We start from the raw sequence: 23,289 nt of genomic DNA on the forward strand, positions 1-23,289 counted from the left end.
CATGCATCTAAATTCATACGAAGGAACCAATACTTGTTTCAGATGTTAGGTATATGTATTTATGACATTTGAGAAAGATTCTGTGTTGCCCAAATCAAGCAAAAACAGCAGCACAACATTTTCCTTTTTCTGGTCGTACACTTTTATACTGCAGGATATTATAGGAGGAGAACTCTTAACCCAAAGTCCAGAAGGGTATTGTCTATATGCAAAATAAAAATGCTCCTGGTACTGTATGGGAACGAAACTGAACGAAAAGGGACCTTACAATACGGCCTATGTTCCTCATTCATACTGTATACATACATAAATGTGTGTGCGTGTGTGTGCGCGCGTGTGTGTGTGCGTGTGTGTGTGTGTGCATGTGCGTGCACGCCGTGTGAATGGCCGTGTGAATGTTTTATCTTGTTACATAAGTGGCCACTCCCTGTGGACCGCTGACCTCATTTATACACAGACTCCTCAGACAACACCCAAAGAAAAGGCGAGGGGAGAGGAGAGGAGAGGAGAGGAGAGGAGAGGAGAGGAGAGGAGAGGAGAGGAGAGGAGAGGAGAGGAGAGGAGAGGAGAGGAGAGGAGAGGAGAGGAGAGGAGAGGAATGGAATACATGCAGTCCAATAATGAGAGGATTGGGGTAGTAGAGAGGAATGACTGGGGGAGGAGAGGAAAAGAGAGGAGAGGATTGGGGTAGTCGAGGAGATGGGGGGGGGGGGGGGGAGTGTAGGGAGGAAATGAAGGGAATTAAATGACAGAGATGACAGCACAGTGAGAGGGAAGGAGCATGAGGCGAGATGAGGAGAAGTATTCAGATGAGCCTCGCACTGGGCTATAGTATACCGCCAGTAGCGTGATGCGGGTGGGAGCAAATGGGCTTATGCTCATTTGTTTCGCTAGTTGAGCGCTAAATAAAATGATAAATGGCCTGCATTTCTATAGTGCCTTTCATACAAAGCGCTTTGCATAGAGTATATTGCATTCACTCATTCACACATAGCTTCACACACACACACACACACACACCGAAGGCGGAGGTACAGTAGCTGTGCGACGTATCCAGCCTGCTTATTGGGAGCAGTTTGCTCAAGGACACTTTGACACGAAGCCAGAAGAATCATCCAGGATATAATGGCTATATGTTTCATATTCCATGTTTATATATCTGCCAGGCTGCTGTCTGTCTGTGTGTTTGTAACTGTCTGCCACTAACTACCGGGACAATCAGGAGCATCATATTTCTTGTGCATCTGTACACAAAAAAGGTATGTATTTCATACAACATGACATATGTTTGGGTGTCATTTCTGATTCAAATGACGATATACTACAAGCAAAGGCAGAGAGGGAGATTCACACATCCGTCATTCTATCAGACAGTATGCGTGTATACCTTGACTAGCTCAGATTTCTTTTGACAAGAGGAGATGATCTATGTACAGTATAGTCATTCGTCCACAGCCACCCTCGGCACCTGCAGCTATTTCGGTGTGACGAGGGCCTCTCTCCACGCGCAACCTAGTATGACGACTCCATTTTTGGGCATCGGTTTGTGCTACTGTATGTGTACATAACAGCTATGTGTACATAACAGCTACCTACTGGCTACTGTTTAAATTTCACCGGCGCGTCATTTTCTCCGAGATGGAGTGCTGCGAGACCGAACCTAGCTGTCCCGGGTGCGACTCGGGTTCCTCCGTAGTGGTGGATCGGAGAATCAAGGCGGGCTCCGTGGTGGAGATCCAGGGAGACGAGATGACCCGAGTCATATGGGGGCTCATCAGGGACCGGCTCATCCTGCCCTACCTGGACGTGGACCTGCACAGCTTCGACCTGAGCGTGCAGAACCGCGACGCCACCGACGACCGGGTGACGGCCGAGGCGGCGGAGGCCGTCCGCCGCCACAGCGTGGGCGTCAAGTGCGCCACCATCACGCCGGACGAGCGGCGCGTGGAGGAGTTTGGGCTGAAGCGCATGTGGCCCTCGCCCAACGGCACCATCCGCAACGTCCTGGGCGGCACGGTGTTCCGCGAGGCCATCGTCTGCAGGAACGTCCCCCGCCTGGTGCCCGGCTGGGTCAAGCCCATCGTCATCGGTAGACACGCCCATGGGGACCAGTACAGGGCCACGGACTTCGTGGTGCCCGGTCCGGGCAAAGTGGAGATGACCTACACGCCCGCCGAGGGAGGAGAGCCGCTCAGGTTCGTCGTCCACGAGTTCGAGGGCAAAGGAGGCGGCGTGGCCCTGGGCATGTACAACACGGACCGGTCCATCCGGGACTTCGCCCACAGCTCCTTCCGGATGGGCCTGGCCAAAGGCCTGCCGCTCTACCTCAGCACCAAGAACACCATCCTGAAGCGCTACGACGGACACTTCAAGGACGTCTTCCAGGAGATCTACGAGAGGGAGTACCGCGCGCCGTACGAGGCCGCAGGGATCGGCTACGAGCACCGCCTCATCGACGACATGGTGGCCCAGGCCATGAAGTCCGAGGGAGGCTTCGTCTGGGCCTGCAAGAACTACGACGGAGACGTCCAGTCCGACATGGTGGCGCAGGGCTACGGCTCCCTGGGCATGATGACCAGCGTGCTCGTCTGCCCCGACGGGCGGACGGTGGAGTCCGAGGCCGCCCACGGCACGGTGACGCGCCACTACCGGATGCACCAGCGGGGCGAGGAGACCTCCACCAACCCCATCGCCTCCGTCTTCGCGTGGACCCGGGGTCTCCTCCACCGCGCCAAGCTGGACGACAACGCGGAGCTGCGCGCGTTCGCCGAGACGCTGGAGGCCGTGTGCGTCGACACCATAGAGGCCGGCTTCATGACCAAGGACCTGGCCGTCTGCGTCCGAGGCCAGGCCAACGTGACGCGCGCGGACTACCTGAACACCTTCGAGTTCCTGGACAAGCTGGCCGAGAACCTAAAGGTCAAGCTGGCCAAGCTCGGCCCAAGCTGTGATGTCACCGTCTAGGTTATCTCGTCGGAAATGCCGCAAGCAAAATAATGTATATGGCCTGAACCAACATTACAGACTTTATAGGACCGTTGCTATAACATGTATAGTGTGTAGAAAGTGTGTAATTGGAGAAGACTTAAGACTAGCCTCCTCCTCCCCGAACACAGGAGAGATGGCCCACTTATTTTGAGGCCACTCCTCTGCAAGAAATATTCCTTTCAATCAATCTATAACTTTGTGTGTGTGTGTGTGTGTGCGTGTGCGTGTGCGTGTGCGTGTGCGTGTGCGTGTGCGTGTGCGTGTGCGTGTGCGTGTGCGTGTGTGTGTGTGTGTGTGTGTGTGTGTGTGTGTGCGCGTGTGTGTGTGCGTGCGTGCGTCAGTCTTTCACGTATTACGAGAAACGTTTGACTGATCAACTTCAAACGGATATATTATGGTCAGATCATGTGGTTGGGTTTTATGCCCATATATAAGACAGATCTCATGGATATTTGATGTATTTATTTGGATCCCCATTAGCTATTACTACATCAGCAGCAGCTTACTCTTTCCTGGGGCCACAAAACAGTTATACAACACCCGTGTTGTATAACTGGAGGTGAATATGTTCCAAAAAGGAATAGTTCCCAACGGGTACTATCAGCCTACTTACTTTATTCTCCCCGACCCCTTATTGCTTTCAGGCTCTCTCTCTGAACATATAAAGGCCATGTAGTTTTATCCCTCTGATAAGGACTGTATTTTTCTTTTGCATTTTTAATAACCTTTTAATGTTCAGTTCAACAAACTTTCTTGTTTGAAGATAAGAAAAGATGAGAGTCAAAGGACAAGCGTGGTTCCCATGTGTATCTCGAACATAACAGAAGAAAACGTATTCGCGAGCTCCTACCCCCAAAAATAAATACATCTTTTATAAAACACAAAAAATATAAAACACAGGGTCAGACAATACCGTGGCCTCAGTCATGTATGATGTATGTATGATGTTTCGGTCCAGATATTGATATTCAAAACAAGGCAGTCCAATAATGATGAGGCTTCATGTGTTTATGATGCTAGTCTTCTACAGTATGATAAAATATACAGTATTACTCCATATTTGGGCAAGGTCTCAGCCTGATTTGATTGCCATCATCACATCATCTAGCAGTGGTCTAGACGTCTGTCTGTCCAGTGGTCTTCAAGATAAGCTCCGGATAGAAAGACAGACAGACTCAATGGATGCGCCAACGAAAGACGAGAAGTGAGGAGAAACGGAGAGAGAAATAGAGAGGCGCCTGGTCTCTGTAGATGCAGTAAGGTAATCATTAATATCCAACTATAATTGCAAATTAAAAAACAAACAAAAACAAACCGGATATATATATATATATATATTAATGCTGTCAAAGTTAACGCGTTATTAATGCGTTAACGCAACACCTTATTAACGGCACAATTTTTTTTATCGCATTAACGCAACAAAAACAAAATCACAGCGATTGGCAGGCGGGATGTTGAGGAATACTGGTTCCTGCAATGCACTCCCTTCCCAGACCCCTTGTTAGGATGTTTTAAGTGGAGTAACCTGGGCAGGCAGCCTTCCATTTACATTTCACAAAGGTTTTGCTCGTGTCGTACGTTCCAGTCCAAAAAGAAACCTGTGCAATTCATCCATTCAGACCAAAAGCAAAACCCCCGCTGTTAATGTTGCATCGCATTGTAAACAGCTGTGCCTCGTTATAGCCACACACGTTTCTAACTTGCGGTCACAGTCGCGATACTTCTCAGTTGTGTGGTACTTTTAAATGGATTTAACTGTAACAGAAAGTTCTATCCACAGTCCCATGCAGTCACGGAGCTGGGACTGACAGTCACACACAGAGATGATGAGCGCACATATCCAGAGAGACCAGCTAGCTGCTAGAAGCTAGAAGCCAGAGGTGTTGCCAGTATAACACTATGGCAGAAACAAGTAACCTAGGTCTATACAAAATAAGCCAAAAAGAAGCAACACTGGTCGTTTCTGGCCAGTGTTGCCACATCTGCTGTTTATAAGCGATTTTGGGATTATTTTTGTAGATTGAAAAGATATTGGGGGTCCTTTGCTCTTGGCATGAAAATGTTTGAGAACCACTGCTATAAAACAATATTAGACAAAGTTTGAGCCACAAACACATTGCTCTCTCTCTTCTCCTTTTGTATAAATGAAATAGGCCTATTCATGATTCTGCTTATAGAGAAGATGCCCATGTTAGTTTGTTTTATGGAAACAGTTGTTTGTGTTGAATGTGCCAATTGCACAGAATTATTCAAAAGAGAGAAAATGGGCAAGCCATAAAATAATGCACATTGCACTTGTTTTTTCATACGTCATTTTGCCATTTTCATAATGTGGCCCACATGTTCAGCTATTTGAGAATCCCTGGTTTACTGTGTCAGAAAAGGACACCAAACTCACAGTTTGCAAGGTGTGTGATTTTCACAACGCTGTGATCATTATCGGCAGTTACTGCTTCCAGTGATCGGTGATCTGCCCCAAAAAACCTGATCGGAGCATCTCTACAATACACCGTTTTCTTTCAGTTCATCATTGAATTTAAAGCAAAAAAGGTTTTGCGATTAATTGTGATTAATCGCGCGATTAACTACACAAATCATGCGATTAATCGCGATTAAAAAATGTAATCGCCTGACAGCACTAATATATATATTTATATTATTTATATATATATATATATATATATATATATATATATATATTTATATGATTTTGAAAACACAGGACATGATAAGTCCAAAGTGCCTAGGGACTCTGCAAGGCAGGGGCGTCCTACTCCCTGAGCCAGGCTTGCACTTGACCGCATACCTAAAGATGGAAGACTTGAGCACTGTGATGTTCAGACAGCTGGACGGACACTTCACAGGGGTTGTCAGGTGGGGTCCTACTTTCACCAACGTTTCGCTGATTTAACCCCACGACGTCTCCAGTAGGCTCAGCAGTGCATTCTGGCGTCCCAGAAGCACCCCCCTCTGCATCTGCCCAGCCTGCTTATTTGGGAGACCAGCTAGGGTCTTTCCTTTTCAGCCAGAGCCACTGGCTACTCCACTCTGCCAGTCTGGATAGCTCCTTGATGGCCCGACGTAGGACTTGTCCGCTGATGCCAAGGTCCTTCATCAGCCTCACAGTTGATGTTGCCACAAAACCCCGACATCCAACTTCTGCTGGACAGACCTTTGCTCTCCAGCCCCGCTGTTCTGCCTCTGCTGCAAGATCTGAATATCGCAGTTTCTTTCTTTCAAAGGCTTCCTGAACTGCATCCTCCCAAGGGACTGTAAGCTCCACAAAGTACACTGTGCGCTGTGAGTTGGACCACAGGACTAGGTCAGGCCTCAGGTTGGTGATGACGATCTCTGGTGGAACTGTGAGTCGTTGGCCCAAGTCCACCAACATCTGCCAGTCTCTGGCTGTCCCCAGTTCACCTAATCTGGGCCTTGGAGGGAACTTCCGCTGTCCTTGTTGCCCTTCTCGAACAAACGCGATTGGTATATATATATATATATATATATATATATATATAATTGCAAAGAACAACATGGCTGTAAATGGAACCTGCTACAGCACACAACCATAACTGAATGTTGGTTAGGTCCGGCTACTAAGTTAACAATGGAGATAATCGGCCTAAGGTGTGTGTGTGTGTGTGTGTGTGCGTGTGCGTGTGCGTGTGCGTGTGCGTGTGCGTGCGCGTGCGTGTGCGTGTGTTGTTTAGCATGACCATGGCCTGACGCCTGGGTCCAGGCCTATGGCGGTGGTGTCATTAACTCCTCTAGCCCAGAGTGTCAGCTCTCTCTGGACTTGTTCTTTTACCGACTGGATGGATGGATGGATACCATTGGTGTTGTACGTCACTCTGGATGGATGGATGGATACCATTGGTGTTGTACGTCACTCTGGATGGATGGATGGGCGGGTGGATGGATGGATGGATGGATGGATGGATAGGCGGGTGGATGGATGGGTGGGTGGGTGGATGGATGGATGGATGGATCACTGCTTCTTCACTTCTCTGTCTTTCTCTTTTACTCTCTTTGTCACTAAAGCACTTCTAATGCTCCCTCTTACTCTCTCTCTCTCTCTCTCTCTCTGGCTTTCTGAATGATTCATTGGCAATTCTTCTTCTAGCCGTTAGATTTAGCATCACATTTCTCATTCAACCGTACCCACGTTTTTTTCTTAAGACATGCTTTGCCTCTTATTCTCTGTTCTTAATCTCTCTCTCTCTCTCTCTTTCACTAATAAAGACAGTTCTAAAGACAGGAAGATTAAGCATTAAGCAAGTAAGATTGACTGGGGAGTTATTTTTAAAATGTATTTCATTTTATTATTTGGATAGAAGAGTGTAGAGAGAGAAAAGGAACGCGAGGGAAGAGGAGGTTGACAACACACAACACAGGTCTCCAGACGACTCTAACCGAGGACATTGTATGTCTTTGTTTTTCTGGCATCCACGTTATTTAAATATATACTGTATATACGTACTTCTAGTCATTTTTACTAGTTGACTAGTTGCCTAATTTACTAGTCGACTAATTACCTATCAAGTAAAACAAAAAAAACATAACTATAATCTACTTGATTTTCAGGCCTACAAAATCTGAAAATCTTGTCAACTAGTACCAACAAGGTTGACTAGTGGATTTACTAGTCATTGCAGAATGTGTCATCGAGTCAACATCACCCTGGCATGTGCGATGCCCGAGTTTACCCAACTAAGGGTTGGCAGCCTTGCCTGAGGTTGGATTCCAAGGTATGACAATGAATCTTCCGGACAATAATTTTGTTTAGCTGTAATAGTGCAGTCCTGCTGAGATTCCTTGTGTGGGGAGAGAGTTGGCTGAGTACACAGAAGTTATTGCTGGCTCGCCTCATACCTTTGTTGGTGGTACTGTATGCCAGCCGTTCTGTGAATGAACCATTGAATTTAGCCATCTCCCGCATTGTGTTGGTTCCTTTGCACCCACGAGATAAACACCAGTGTCTCCTTAGCCTTGAATTTAACCGACCATGCAGCAACTTTGTTTGGTTTCCGAGATGGCCTCCATATTTTATGTCGTGTTTACTTAACCACATAAACGATCTACAAACTCACATCGTGTCTGTCGCTCCCAACGGACTAAGAACGAGGCACGGTAGTTCTTTCTCACTGGTGGATTTATTGTCTCTCACACAAGTTATTCCACAACGTCAAACCTAAAGCATAAAAACGAACATTTACATTAGAACCAAACGTAGAGAGACAATTAAACGATAACAAATGCTGAAAGCAAAATGCAAACACACCTCACTGGCGCTGCTGCATAAACGAAGGGAATGAAAGAGTTATTTGGCCTCTGAAGTGCCCATAAACACAACGATGCACTGAAATACAACTCATTCCATGAATAAGACATTTAAACCACACAATATGTCTTGATGTAAAGGTTACAATTACAACTAAACACACACACCTGTTGTTCAGACCATATATGGGCATAGCACCGGACATGACGAACTACAACTCAGACAAATAAATACCTTTTCAGCAAATATATATTTAGAATATAATAAACTTAGGAAACTAACAAATTGCAACATTTTGAGTTTGACACATGACAGCAGTAACAGTGTCACAGATTATTATTATTTTGCCTTATTATTATTATGATGTTCCCAGCATAGGGATGCTATAGTTAAAATAAAGGTTCATCCCAAAACATCTATATATTCTTTTGTTTCCTATTGATTACTACTCACCCCATGGAGATATTCATGGATACCGGTATATGTTCCCTGTGGAGACAAGTAAATGGTGCATTTCGGGGTTCAGTGTCTTGCTCAAGGACACTTCTGTCAGGATAGGCAGGAGATAGAACCCAAGCGCAGAGCCACAAGCAGAGAAGTTCAATAATGGTATTTATTGGAGCAGTAAAGCTTACAAGCAAAAGTAGTATACTGCGTAACAGCAAAAACTCAGGATGTCCAAAAGCTAAACAGTTCAAAAATACAATAACAAAAATAACAAGGTCCAAAAAGCAAACCTCTCAATGAGTCCAATGTAGCAAGGTCCAAAATGTTTCAGAGGAATGAAACACTGGAAACAAAAACATCAGGAGCATCACAGGGAACACAAAGGATGTACTGGCAATGTTTGTGTGTAATGAGTCCAGTCTTATGGGGAGCAGGATGATTGGAGAAGTGTCCTCAGGTGTGAAAGGGGCATGGCACTGTGGGGATAATGAGGGAGTGTGAGCAGGTGTGTGGCAAGGCCTGAGAGTTGGAATGTAATGTGGGAGTGGTTGACATGGAGACATGGTCTGTAGGGCGCCAGACCATGACAACTTCGACACTAACTCTGGGGGAGCCCGGGTTTCGAACTAGCAACCTTGTGGTTACCATCCAGCCACTCTACCCCTGAGCCACCGCCGCCCAGGTGGTGGACAAGTACTACCTAATATATTTTCGAAGCGGTTTGTTTATTATTAATTTCACTATGAAAATTTAATGAAAGTAAAGAATGTCATGTAGGCATAACATATTTACAGGTGGAATTTTACTGTACATATACTGTACCCCTCTCTCCCATACTGTATGCTTAATCCAATGTATTATGAAACATCTTAAATAATAATGGATTACATGCTGCTGACTGAAGAGACATGCCAGTACTCTACAGCTGGTCTGACAGCCACTTGAGGCCAATGCATATACAGTACAAGCATTATTAATATTGTACGTTGGTGGTCTGTGTAGGCAGAGTATGAGGATAAGCCCACCTCTCCTCTGACTGAGTTTTCAGCACCATGGATAGTACCCCTACTTCTCGCAATGGCTGTGTGTGTGTGTGTGTGTGTGTGTGTGTGTGTGTGTGTGTGTGTCTCTCTCTCTCATGTATAGTATATTGTGCTTTGAAAACAGAGGCTGATTTTTGATCGTGATTGGACAGGTTCTGTCGCAATTCACTACAAGTTAAAGCATTGAGGAACGCCAAAGCCCTCCGTCTCTTCACCTCTGTCACAGCAACAAACACACAGTTTGGCTGAGGACACTTGGCTTCGTCACCTATTCCTATTGTGATACACTCCACTCCGCCGGCCGTCGGGTTCTGAAAACAAGACGGTTTTCAGTGTGATCTGTGAAGCTCTCTGCCTAATGAAATCTGACCTGACGAAAGATAGCCTTTGTCAGACTAATGAGAGAAATACTGCCGCACATTCTAGGACTTGCAGCTTGGATTATTGGATTATTGATAGCAGGCTTGTGTGTTTGTGCGTTGAATTTAATGTCCTAGGCCCCTCTCTCTCGCCCTCTCTCTCTCTCTCCCTTCTCTTGCATTGCGTGTCCCAGGGAGAGGAGGAGAGAGAGAGAGAGAGAGAGAGAGAGAGAGTGAAGCAGGGGTGATAATGACTTGTCAAATTAGAGGCGATGGATCCTGCGGCGAGTGCAAACACAATACGGAATGTTCCGATGACATTTTCCAAGCTGTATTTCTCTACTGGGGGAGATTAGCAGAGTGACAGCTCAGCCCCAACCACACGGAGCACAGCTGCACAACAGAGTGAACACACATGCACACGCGTGCCCTCTCCTCATGACACACACACACACACACACACACACCCAAAAGAAAGAAAGAGCTGGCATTTCTATAATGCATTGCACTAAATACTGTACGCACAGCTGCATAAAACAATTGCAAGGTTCACTCAAATTATGTTGAGTAGTCTCTCCCTCCCCCTCCCCCTCTCTCTCTCTCCCCCTCTCTCTCTCTCTCCTTCTCTCTCTCACACACGCACACGCACACACGCACACGCACACGTACACACACACACACGCACACACACCCACACACACACACCCCTTTTGAGTCTATTCATCCCTATAGCCATTCCAGCCAGTCTAAACAGGTATGTATGGATTTGTGTTTGTTCGGCCTGAGCCCCGCCACCATTAGCATGATGGATGGAGCCGAGGCACAGACCTGACTTTTAGAACTTATAGGTGCTTAATTTGCATGTGTTTCCTCCTCCTGTAAATCAGCAAACCTTATAATGCCTGATGGAAGAGGGCCGCGCCACTCGTTACTTATCGCAAGTGGGGTTTTTTTCTCTCTCCCCCATATTCTATTTTACGCTTGGCTATCCCTCCTCGACACGTACAAGCGCAGGCGACCGCTGTTGAGCGAGCGGCCGCTTTGCTCATTTCCCCGACTTCTGCCCATGAAATAAAGAGCCATTTAAAGAGGAACAATGTCCTGGCCACCGCGCCTCTCCCTTCCACACTCTCTCCCTCTATTGGGGAGATACTATTGAGAGACCCAACCGCATCAATCTGGGCCTCAAATGACTTTCTCCAGCCGGCTAAATCCTGACAAGCTTTCTCTTCTCCTTTTTCTTTTTTAAAGGGGCCCTTTATCATCAAGAGAAAAGGAAGAAAGGATGAGAGAGAGGAGAGAGAGGAGAGAGAGAGAGAGAGAGAGAGAGAGAGAGAGAGAGAGAGAGAGAGAGAGAGAGAGAGAGAGAGAGAGAGAGAGAGAGAGAGAGAGAGAGAGAGAGAGAGAGAGAGAGAGAGAGAGAGAGAGAGAGAGAGAGAGAGAGAATGGTGGAGAGGGGAGAGTCAAAAAGCTAATGTATGAGTGACACCCTTTCTCACACAACAGGGGAAATTTCCGTTCTATAACGGGTTCTGGTTAATTTGAAGTCAATTGGAAGAAGTTATTAAAAGGATCTGCCTTGAGCTGGGCTGAACTTGGTCAAGGGCGACACAACACATAACCCACCCTGGCTTCTCTCTGTGAGACAGAAGGAACCGGCGTGGCACTCGTTATACAACCTTCAGACATCCTTGGAATACCTCATGAATTAACAATAAATGACATGTTTACAGGGGGACTCGGTGACCCCCACCCGAGAACCCCCGTCCTCTTTCCCTTATTGTGGGTTACTTTGTCATCTGGCCACAAAATGCATTTTCCCATTATTATTTTAATGCGGTTTGCGTATTGGCTCACCTGCCTGGATTCTCCAGGGGTAAAAGCTTATACCGTTGAGGATTTTCTATGCCTTTTTTTTTTTTTTTTTTGCAAAATTACTGTAACTATTGTTTTTTGAAGCTCCGGTTTATCTCGCAAAGCTTCGTGTTGCCTTTGAAATTACCGTGCCAATATGTATGCAAATGTTGAAGATATACTGGCAGAAATTTGATTTACTCCATCTCTGTGTTGTATCCTTTATCCTTATTTTTCACGACCCAGGTTGAGGTTCAGTAGTTTAAACCATTCTGAACGGGAACCCATTTTGGTGTTAGCATCATGTCGTGCTTTAGCTATTTAAAAATAGCAGATCTACAAGCTCATATCGCGCCACCGAGTGGCGCGATACGAGCTTGTAGGTCTGCTATTTTTGAAAAAATCGAAGAACGACTGACATTTTTTAGAATCTGATCTCAGGTCAGAATGGGTCAATCAGACCAATGTGTGTCCAGTGGAAACCTCGTATGAATCTGATCTCAGGTCAGAATGGGTTAATATAGCCCTGCATTACGGCACACTTTACTGCAAAAGCACTGCAAATAAAATAGGCAAGGGAAAAAGAGAATATTATACAGTATGTGTGGAATACGGAAGTTCTGCTTTAATGTATCTACCCCCGAAATGTCAGTTCACACAGAGCTGAGCTACATACTGTATAGTACTGTATACTGTAGGCCAGTCAATCTAAGCTAAAAAGGTGCGTGACCCAAAATTAAATGCAATAGTGATCATTCGACGTCTTTTATGATCCGTAGGGTCAACAGAAATTGTTGTATTGAAGATTGTTAAATTCAGGGGTTGAAAGTTATATAAAAACCTACATAAGGCAAACATTAACATTTTTAAGTATGCTTTAGTATAGCATGTGAACGTGTTAAACTATGGGGTTTTTCATGATTCTGAATCCATCCCGAGCTTTAGTTCTGCACGAAAAAACACTCCTTGCATGGGGCTAAACTCGGCCAATAAAAGTGAAAGTTTAATTTTCCAAAAGGCCACAGCGAGCGAAGTGGATTGAGCCGTGGATTGGGGGAAAACGAGGAAAAGCGTGTGTGGTCCGAGCTGCTTCATGCAAATGAGCTCACAGGGGTTCTGTACCGAGTATGCCGAGTGCAGGGAAATTCACTTCCTATATACTTACTTATAGTACTTACTTGAACAGTCAGCAGAAGTGGACAAGTTTGAGCTACAGTTGTGATGGCAGTGGGGAAATATTGGCCATGTCTGCAGTGTGGCGTTTGTCTGTCGGGGCTGGGCTGTGGGGGATGCGTCAGTGGGTAGCAATGTGACAGCAGGCCTGGCAGATATACTGGCTGTTTGCTCTGCATATGCAGCCTTCGTGTCGCATCCCATCACCGTCGTCCTCGTTTCTCTCTCCTTCGCCCTGCGCTCATATTCTCTCTGCATCTCGTCCTTCCTTTCTCAATCTGTCTCAAGCGTTCTCTTTCTTTCTCACTTTGTCTCTCTCTCTCTCTCTTCTCTCTTTCTTGTTTTTCATTGGGATTCTCTCCTTGCGTTGCTTTCCGCCTGTGTCTGCCCCTTCTTCCATTATGATCAGCCTTGTAGTGACATCTGGAGGACATCTGAATTACGCGGGCGGCTGTGGCTCAGGAGGTAGAGCAGGTCGTCCAATGATCCCTGGGTCGGCGGTTCGAATCCCGGCTCCTCCTGTCCACATGTCGAAGTGTCCTTGGGCAAGACACTGAACCCCACATTGCCTCCAATGAGTCGGTCGGTGTGAGCTCGCCACCGTTGGTGTCTGAATGTGGGAAGTGAGGACGCTGGCGTCGACTGTTCGCCGCTTCACCTCCCAATGTATGAATGAATGAACCATTGTAAAGCGCTTTGAGCACTTGGAAAAGCGCTATGCAATTCATTATTATCATTAAAAATGCAATACATTATTATGTGCTGGAGGTTTTAGCAATGACGTGCAGGGAAGTCTGCGTGTGTCAACTCTGCTTGCAGTCTCCCGAAGCCTGTGTTGCTCCTTACACCCTACTAGACAGATTTAGCCGAAAGGTGGTGCCACTGCTAACTGCTTTTTTATATCGCTTTATATAGATCTGAAATGGCGCCGCTAAAAAAACAACTTTTTGCCCTGAGCCGGTTGCTATAGGCTACGCCTTGCTTTCCCCCGCACGCACGGAACGTGCTCGCGCATAAGACTACTGTAATAATTAGGATATTCTACGGCTCTTTTCTCAAAAACCACACCTGTGTGAACCGAGTGGTGCAAGCTGTTCCTTGGAGTGCTTGCAACCACTCAAAAAGTTCACGCTGTCCGTTGTGCTGATCAGAAAGATGACGACGAAAGCTATCATGAGCTAATGCTAACATTAGCCCTTTCTTACAATGGAGAGCGAGCCTCCTCCGAGCGAGGAAAACGGGAAGCACTCGAGTAGTATTCTTCCCAATTCTGGCCCTGCGCCTGAAGTTATTTATACCACTTGTGGCCACCAGGCCGCAGTCATACTGTTAACGTACACAAAATGAATAAGGTTCACCCGGAAATCTCCCCAATAGATTATTAAATATCGTATTATGCAAAGTTGACATTTTGACCTGAGGGAGGTGCTAGAGGAAAGACAATATTTTAGGCCAATAAAAAGACTATAGCAAATACAAGGAGCCTGCCATTTAATGCAAACTTATTTGTGTATGGGGTTTTTTGTGTGTGTGCGCAGAATGTCGCACTGCTATTTTAAGAGAGGAATTAGAAGTACAGAGCCACATTTGCGTCAACAGTATATGAATAATAGTATTCATACTAGTCAGTGAGAGAGGATGACTGGGAGATGGAGAAACAAGGAGTGACATGGCCTAAAGGGAGATTGAAAAGACGGATAATAGCTATAGTATAGTAGTCATAGAGAATGATAAACCCCTGTTGACTTTTGAACAAAGTAAAAGAGAAGCGTATCCAAGAGAGAAGCGTAACGAAATGGACTGTATCCAGTTGAATCACAAATAATATTTGCTAGTAAATCATACTGTAGCAGTTCTTTAGACTCGGGGGCCCTATCTTTACAGATATCCCCTTACTCTTAGAGAACGCATTATTTGGATTAAGATGCGCACCTACAGTTTGCCCCCTGCGCCTGCATACTGCGAACACCCTGGCTTTGCCGAGGTTTCGCAATGCGTGCACAGTCTGCACACTAACCCTGCTACAGTCTGCACACTAACCCTGCTACAGTCTGCACACTAACCCTGCTACAGTCTGCACACTAACCCTGCTACAGTCTGCACACTAACCCTGCTACAGTCTGCACACTAACCCTGCTACAGTCTGCACACTAACCCTGCTACAGTCTATGCACTAACCCTGCTACAGTCTGCACACTAACCCTGCTACAGTCTGCACACTAACCCTGCTACAGTCTGCACACTAACCCTGCTACAGTCTGCACACTAACCCTGCTACAGTCTGCACACTAACCCTGCTACAGTCTGCACACTAACCCTGCTACAGTCTGCACACTAACCCTGCTACAGTCTATGCACTAACCCTGCTACAGTCTGCACACTAACCCTGCTACAGTCTGCACACTAACCCTGCTACAGTCTGCACACTAACCCTGCTACAGTCTGCACACTAACCCTGCTACAGTCTGCACACTAACCCTGCTACAGTCTGCACACTAACCCTGCTACAGTCTATGCACTAACCCTGCTACAGTCTGCACACTAACCCTGCTACAGTCTGCACACTAACCCTGCTACAGTCTGCACACGAACCCTGCTACAGTCTGCACACTAACCCTGCTACAGTCTGCACACTAACCCTGCTACAGTCTGCACACTAACCCTGCTACAGTCTGCACACTAACCCTGCTACAGTCTGCACACTAACCCTGCTACAGTCTGCACACTAACCCTGCTACAGTCTGCACACTAACCCTGCTACAGTCTGCACACTAACCCTGCTACAGTCTGCACACTAACCCTGCTACAGTCTATGCACTAACCCTGCTACAGTCTGCACACTAACCCTGCTACAGTCTGCACACTAACCCTGCTACAGTCTGCACACTAACCCTGCTACAGTCTGCACACTAACCCTGCTACAGTCTGCACACTAACCCTGCTACAGTCTGCACACTAACCCTGCTACAGTCTATGCACTAACCCTGCTACAGTCTGCACACTAACCCTGCTACAGTCTGCACACTAACCCTGCTTACAATCCAAATCCATCCGAATTCAACACAACACTCGACATTCGACATGGTAGATAACCATTGCTAAGAGACTTGCTAAGAGGCCGTGAGGTTGAAAAAATAATTAATGACCTCGGTCAGATTATTGATATTATTACATCGAGCAAGCGCACATTGGCACGAGCCAATGTGACATGCTGGGAGCTAATAAAACCTTAACGATTTCCGTGCTCAGGAAAAACGGCAGATAACGTGCGCCTTAATTTGTCCCCACTGCCCAGATAACGGAATCAGAATCAGCTTTGTTGTCACATCACAGGTTTAGAGAAAAAGCGGGTGAAATTAGTTTTCGTGCAAAGTTCTATCGTTTTGTTATTTCCATAGAATAAAAGAATGGGATGAAGAAGAAGAGCTCAATCAAAGAAAACAAACTAATTATCTACATATTTACACATGAGATACAGAACCTTAGTTAAGATGTAATGGTGCATGTGAGCATAGCAGCACAATACTGTTATGATGCTACTGTACATGTACATGTCAGATAAGTTGCTAGAAAACACACAAAAACCTCAAAAGAGGTTTAACTAGTGAAATTGGAGCTGGACACACCTTGCGCTGTAGATCATCTCAATAGAGCCCCTAAACTCAGTCTTGTTCTCTCACAATATTAAAGCATTTTACATTGAAATTGCACCCGCCCACATCAGGACTAAAACCAGCCATCCAGTTCATATCTTTGGGTTCTTTTGTGGAACCGGTATATTCAAAGGCTTCTATTTGGCTGATCTGAAAGTCTGCGCCAATGGGGGAAAAGAAAATGAGACATACAGTCTGGAACATACAGTAGAGCTCTACTGTATATGTTCCATCCAGACCAAACTTTTGGCCTGGATTTGATCTCTAATGGTGGACAGTACACAGTCAAATCTATAACGGACACACTTTGTGACTCACAGTGTAAGCAAATGGAACATTTGGTTAGATTTGTACATTCTCTTGAGTTAAGGCGGACTTCTCTCTGTGATTTTGGCAAACCGGGCGAGCAGCAGATGGTTAAGCAGCGACTATTAAGCACTATTGGCAAGTTTTGGAATGCGTACGCCCGGCCTGACCCTATAAACATTATGTCCATGATCCTGTTTGGGGAGGACAGAATGGGAAAGATAAATACATATTTGAAAACATATGGATTTGTGTTTACATACTATTCTACTGTATATGCTGCTCCACTTATGGAGCATTAATGCTTTGCATTCCACGCATTCCGTCCAACGAGATAAAAAAAAGCAGCATTTAATGCTTCCGTGATCTCACACTTTCCCCATCACCAGAGATTATAATCTGGTACAGTGAGAGGGGGGGGGGGAGGATCGCAGTATGGAGATTGAATACTGAATATACTGAGTATAAGTATAAGGCCATACGTATAAGGCCATACCTATCCCATTTTGCGCGGGAACCCCTTTTGGTGTTATAGCATCATGTCATGCTTTAGCTAGTGAAAAACAGCAGATCTCCAAGCTCGTAGCGCGCCACCGAGTGGCGCGCTACGAGCTTGTAGGTCTGCTATTTTTGAAAAAATCGACTGACATAGAAACATGACTTTTTCAGAAAACTGTCAGGATGTATGAAGACATTTTTTAGAATCTGATCTCGGGTCAGAACGGGCTATATATAGTGAGGCCACTGTCCGCTCTGCTGGTGTGTTTAATCCTCTCCCAAAGGGTTCCTGGACCAGTGAACCGTAGTCTATAGATTCTGCACAATTACCTCCGGGGGTCAACCCCCCCTATTCAACCCCCGGTTCACCTCCTAGGAGCCCTAGCCTGGAGCCCTGCAGCGCATGTTGCACACTTCAGCAACCCAACCAACGAACAGCCATGAAGAGCTTGCATAATTCAGCTTCCTATAGGCGGGCAAAAGAAGCAAGGGGGGGGGGGGGAATTTCCATACTAGAAGACCTTCTTTTCTTTTTTTTTCTTCTCCTTTAGGGCTAGTTATGCTACGAGATGTTTATTCTATATGTTAATCCGTTTCATCGTGAAGTCTTAAGGAGCACTGGGGTTTCATGTAGTTATTATAAAAAGGAAGAATAGTCATTATCACTCCGGAGTATCCAGAGGAAGGGGGGGAATCCAACCCTGACGTATGGTGCCCTGATTCAGCTTGAAGTGTGATTCCTTTTGTGAATATGTTTAATAGTGAAACAGAAAGAGATGTATACTAGTGGGTGGAATGTATACTGTACAATAGGCTGGTATTATCTCCTGATTTGATTCTGATTCAATACGTTCGTTCATTTGATTTGATTAAATTGCCGCAATTGATAACTTATCGTATCTTTCCCGGGACTCAAATCTGGGTCCCTCCCTGCGCTGTCGAGCTATACAGTAATGGCACATCTTGGGGAAGTGCGTTATTTCCATTTGAGTTGCATGCAGTACCTCTTGTCAACCTTTTAATCATTATATACCTGACCACTGCAGGATCTAATTAGAAACGAGATTATTAAGAAAAATAGTCCAATAGTCAATTGGAATGTAATGTGAAGAATCTTGTTAAGGCAGTCTGTAGGACACATGCTCAGAAAGACAATACACTATAATAATGAGGCAACACAAAGAATTCAGAGTTTGGAAGTATGAGGATTTTACTTGAGTAAGGGAGCCAAGACTTAACATGACCTGTTCATGCATGGAAACCCCATCAGTCTGACTCTAACACAGGATCACAGCCTTTATATCTTTCACTATAGCCAGCCCCCAACATAGCCTCAAGACTTGAGCCGATCAGTTCAACAAATGGGACAGTAACATTGTCAACAAAACAAGCACCACGGGGGTGTGACAGATGAGATAATCTCAGAGGGAACTCTTAAACTTCTACGACAGCCATGTCTACAGAGATAACGTGTTTTGGACTAAGTCTGCAGTAGCAGCAGCAGCAGCAGCAGCAGAAATTGTGTTTTGAAGAAAAAAGCATTAATGGTGGAAAATCTAGAAAGGCCAAATTGGCTGTGGCCTCTATTGTCAAAGGGATCCAGGGGGGTAAAATGGATTGTACACAACCTACAGTGTAAACAAAACACAGAGTGGCACCGCGAGTCCAATTTGAGAATGTTGGTGTGGACTGTGAGTGCCTTCCTTGGCCTTACTGCATGCGGACTGGTGTCAGAGATTAGCTGTATACTAGCTTCAGGGACCCCAGGTGCTTTAGCTGCACGCACGCACGCACGCCCGCACGCACGCACGCACGCACGCACGCACGCACGCACGCACGCAGGCACGCACGCACTCACGCACGCACGCATGCACGCAGGCACGCACGCACGCACGCACGCACGCAAGCACGCACGCAAACTTCTAGCGGCCTATGGGCTTGGCAAAGACAAATACCGGTATCTCAATAGAACAATAGGGAGACCGCTACCAACCACAGCAATTGTGTTTTGCTGTTTTTGTATAGCTACGTTTCTTTTTCCCAGTCGTTATACTGCATTGGAACTAAAGCTGCAATCCATCCGTCTTTTTGTGAATAAAATGTTATTTTAACCGATCTGTATATAGAGCGTCGCAGTCCCGCCCCCTCGAGAGACCCAGAAAAGAAATCGCCGTTCATTTTCTCATAGGCATTTCTTTAAAGTATTTATTTAAAGACGGTTACGCCGCGGACAAAGCCAACTCGGATCGTGACAAATCATGACAATGAACACAATGTTTTGGGCCGATCAAATCATTAGAAAGAAGAAAATAAAGGCAGGAGACAACACTATTTGTTTTGTTTTTCTTCTTATAAATTATTTGATCGGCCCAAAACATTGTGTTCATTGTCATGATTTCTCACAATCCGAGTTGGCTTTGTCCGCGGCGTAACCGTCTTTAAATAAATACTTAAAGAAAATCCGATAGGAGAAATGCATTGCATTTCATTTCCTGGGCCACAGGTCGTTCTGAAAGGGGGAGGGACTGCGACGTTCTATAGAGAGAGAGAGAGAGAGAGAGAGAGTTTCGATGGGTAAACCTAGTGACCTCAGAACGTATACTGCAGTAGATGTGCCCTCCAGGAATCCACTGTGATTCATTTAGAATGTGAACTGAAATTTTCCGCAATATTATGCAACCATTAAAGCATGATGATGATTGATTTACGGTGAAACTGAATAAACGATCCTTATGAGACCAAAGTGATGAACAGACAAACTCAACTTAACACATTTTACATCTCAATGTTCTCTTCCCATGGCCTCATTTATGCAATCGCTCTCTCTCTCTCTCTCTCTCTCTCTCTCTCTCTCTCTCTCTCTCTGTGTCATGTACTGTATGCGCGCACCCTCATTGCACGCACGCACGCACACACGCATCATTACGATTCCACGTCTTAACACTGGGGAAGAGACATTATAGTACGTAATAGGTAGTATCATGGACTATAGTTTAAGCTTGCCTTAAAGGACTACACATGCATTATATTAGCTAATTAAATGACCACTGAGTTATCTTCAGAACTTCTTCTACTGGACTGTCTGGGGGACTCCCTGACAGTGTGTGTGTGTGTGTGTGTGTGTGTGTGTGGGGGGGGGGGGGGGGGGTAGAACAGTACATCCTCTGCTTGAAGACGGGTTCAGACAGGCTGTTCTCACTGTCACTGTTCCTGCTTAAACATACAGAAATGAAATTGTTCTACTGTACAATTCATATGCTGTACAACCCTCATAATCGTGAGCCCGGAGGCTGTTATCACGTGACCCACAGTATTTGGTATTCAAGCCGGTCGTGGTGGGGAAACTGCAGACCTGCGTCCATGTCTGTGTATGTGCAATAGCTATAGTTTAACCTCATTCTGACCTGAGATCAGATTCATACGAGGTTTCCACTGGACACACCACTGGTCTGATTAACCCATTCTGACCTGAGATCAGATTCTAAAAAATGTCAGTCGTTCTTCGATTTTTCAAAAATAGCAGACCTACAAGCTCGTAGCGCGCCACTCGGTGGCGCGCTATGAGCTTGTAGATCTGCTATTTTTCAATAGCTAAAGCATAACATGATGCCAAATGGGTTCCCGTTCAGAATGGGTTAATATATATATATATCTATATATATTTTAAATATTATTTTTTGCTTTTGCTTCTCTGCCTTTATTGATAGTATCAAGAGGGAAGACAGACAGGAAAGAGAGAGGGGGGAGAGAGACAAGGGGAGAGACACGCAGCAAAGGTCGTCATGAACGGGACTCGAACGCGCGACACGCTGTCAGGCCCAGAGCCTGTAATTATGTGGCATGCACGGCGCCTGGACCGCTATGGGTCTAAATGTCAAAGTGACGTTGAATCAACATTGACGTTTACTGATTTAATTCATTATCAATCAAACATTCCGAGGTGCTTCTAAATTGGGCTGTCTTTATTAAAGGAGCGATCATCACCTCTTTTCAACCTTATCTTCATATAATTAGTCCTTAACTAATTATTCATTATGGGATGACACCGTTTCTGTCCTACTGTGACTGTGTCTCATTGGTGAGCTGGCTGTGTACAGTTCAGAAACATGCCTGCCTATTACTGTGCATCGTCAATGGGGATTCCAAGCTGCAACCTGTTTGGGTGCCTGAGCACCATAGCTGCCCCTTTGCCTCTGATGCCCAAAAGTGCCCTTCTTTGCAATGGCCCTTATCAAGAACGACGGGGGGGGGGGGGGGGGGCTGGATGGTGACCGTGAGGTTGCCGGTTCGAACCCGGGCTCCCCCAGAGTTACACCGAAGTCGAAGTGTCCTTGAGCAAGACGCCAAACCCCTAATTGCTCCCGATGTGCTGGTTTGGTGCCTCTGCCATCGGTGTATGAATGGGTGAATGTAATGCACAATCTCTAGCGCCTTGGATAAAGGCGCTATAGAGCACCGAAGTCCTGACGTAACTCGCTCATCCCTTCGATTCCCCTGGTTCGCGGAAGTAATTTCTCTATGGAGAATAACATGGGGTGATCTTAATATCGTCTACTATAAGTGTTGTGGTCCAAAAATAAACAAGCTGTCTCTGCGTTATTGTCAGGGAGGTGTCTGTATCGTTTGCGACAGTCAGTCACTCATATATGATACAGTCTGCTTCTAGCGAAAATGTAACTAATTCAGTAGCAGTAACAATAGTGTTTTCTCTCAGTCAGTTGATTCTTCATATCCATATGAGTGAAGCCGCCGGGATGACATGTTCATTTTTCAAACACAGTTCTTATATGAAGCAATCTAAAAATCCTCCTATGGCGATTTCAATGCAACTAAAAAAATACATGAACCGCCCTCTACTGAAAGTGACGTCAGACTTCGGTGCTCTATATAAATGCACCATTTACCATTCACCATTTAACCATTTAATTATCATTAACAAGTAATGATAATTTTACTATCATAATTATTATTATATTAAGCCCCACTCTCCGAAGTACCCCCCCAAAAATGTGCCATTTTATGATCTATAAGGAGCTCACGCCTACCAAACATCTCTTATTATTATTACACTTCATTTAAAACAGGTATAGAGACTATAGAAAGCCAGGGGCGGTGGGCGGTGGGCCCGGGGGTTGTGGGGGCGGGGGAGGCAAAGGCGACGTGAAGAGGTGGCATGAGAGGAGAGACGGAGAGAGGGAGAGAAAATGGAGTGGGAGGAGGAGGAGCGAGGGAGAGAGAGAGAGAGGAGTGATATACTGTTGTGAAGGGATAATGGGAATTTGATTATAGGTGGAAAAGGAGAGCAGAGGCTGCTGTTGACTCTGCTGAAACGCCACACACTGTCTTGTGAGTTTTGTGTGTCCTTGTGCATGCGTGTGTGTGTGTGTGTGTGTGACTGTGCGCGCGTGTGAGACTGTGTGTGTGTGTGACCTTGTGTGTGTGTGTGTGTGTTTATGTATGAATGTGGGTGAATTTATTCTAGCTCAGGGGTCTGTATTTATTGCCTTGGTTTAGTGTCACACAAAGACAGACAGGTCTGCGGTCTGCCTGGAGACACAGTGTAATAAGGTCTCTGCAAGTGACACACACGCGCAGTCGCGCACGCACGCCCGTGTGTGTGTGTGAGTTGCCACTTGCAGAGACCTTATTACACACGCGCAAACACACACACACACACACACACA

The 23,289-nt window shown here is 45.8% G+C and overlaps 3 protein-coding genes across 4 annotated transcripts in view; all 3 read left to right on the plus strand.

Moving 5' to 3' along the window:
* LOC310866873 (filamin A-interacting protein 1-like) overlaps nt 1-23,289 on the plus strand; it is a 493,882-nt gene that overhangs the window by 253,706 nt on the left and 216,887 nt on the right. The window lies entirely within an intron of this gene.
* il1rapl1a (interleukin 1 receptor accessory protein-like 1a) overlaps nt 1-23,289 on the plus strand; it is a gene marked incomplete at both ends in the record, with an annotated part of 249,055 nt that overhangs the window by 45,112 nt on the left and 180,654 nt on the right. The window lies entirely within an intron of this gene.
* LOC310866406 (isocitrate dehydrogenase [NADP] cytoplasmic-like) lies at nt 1,639-2,964 on the plus strand (the record flags this gene model as incomplete). Its single annotated transcript, XM_083776012.1, has 1 exon — nt 1,639-2,964. The coding sequence occupies one exon, from the start codon at nt 1,639-1,641 to the stop codon at nt 2,962-2,964; it is 1,326 nt and encodes a 441-aa protein (XP_083632138.1).

The sequence above is a fragment of the Protomyctophum parallelum genome (genome assembly GCF_964188405.1).
Source record: "Protomyctophum parallelum genome assembly, chromosome: 11".
Taxonomy (NCBI): Eukaryota; Metazoa; Chordata; class Actinopteri; order Myctophiformes; family Myctophidae; genus Protomyctophum; species Protomyctophum parallelum.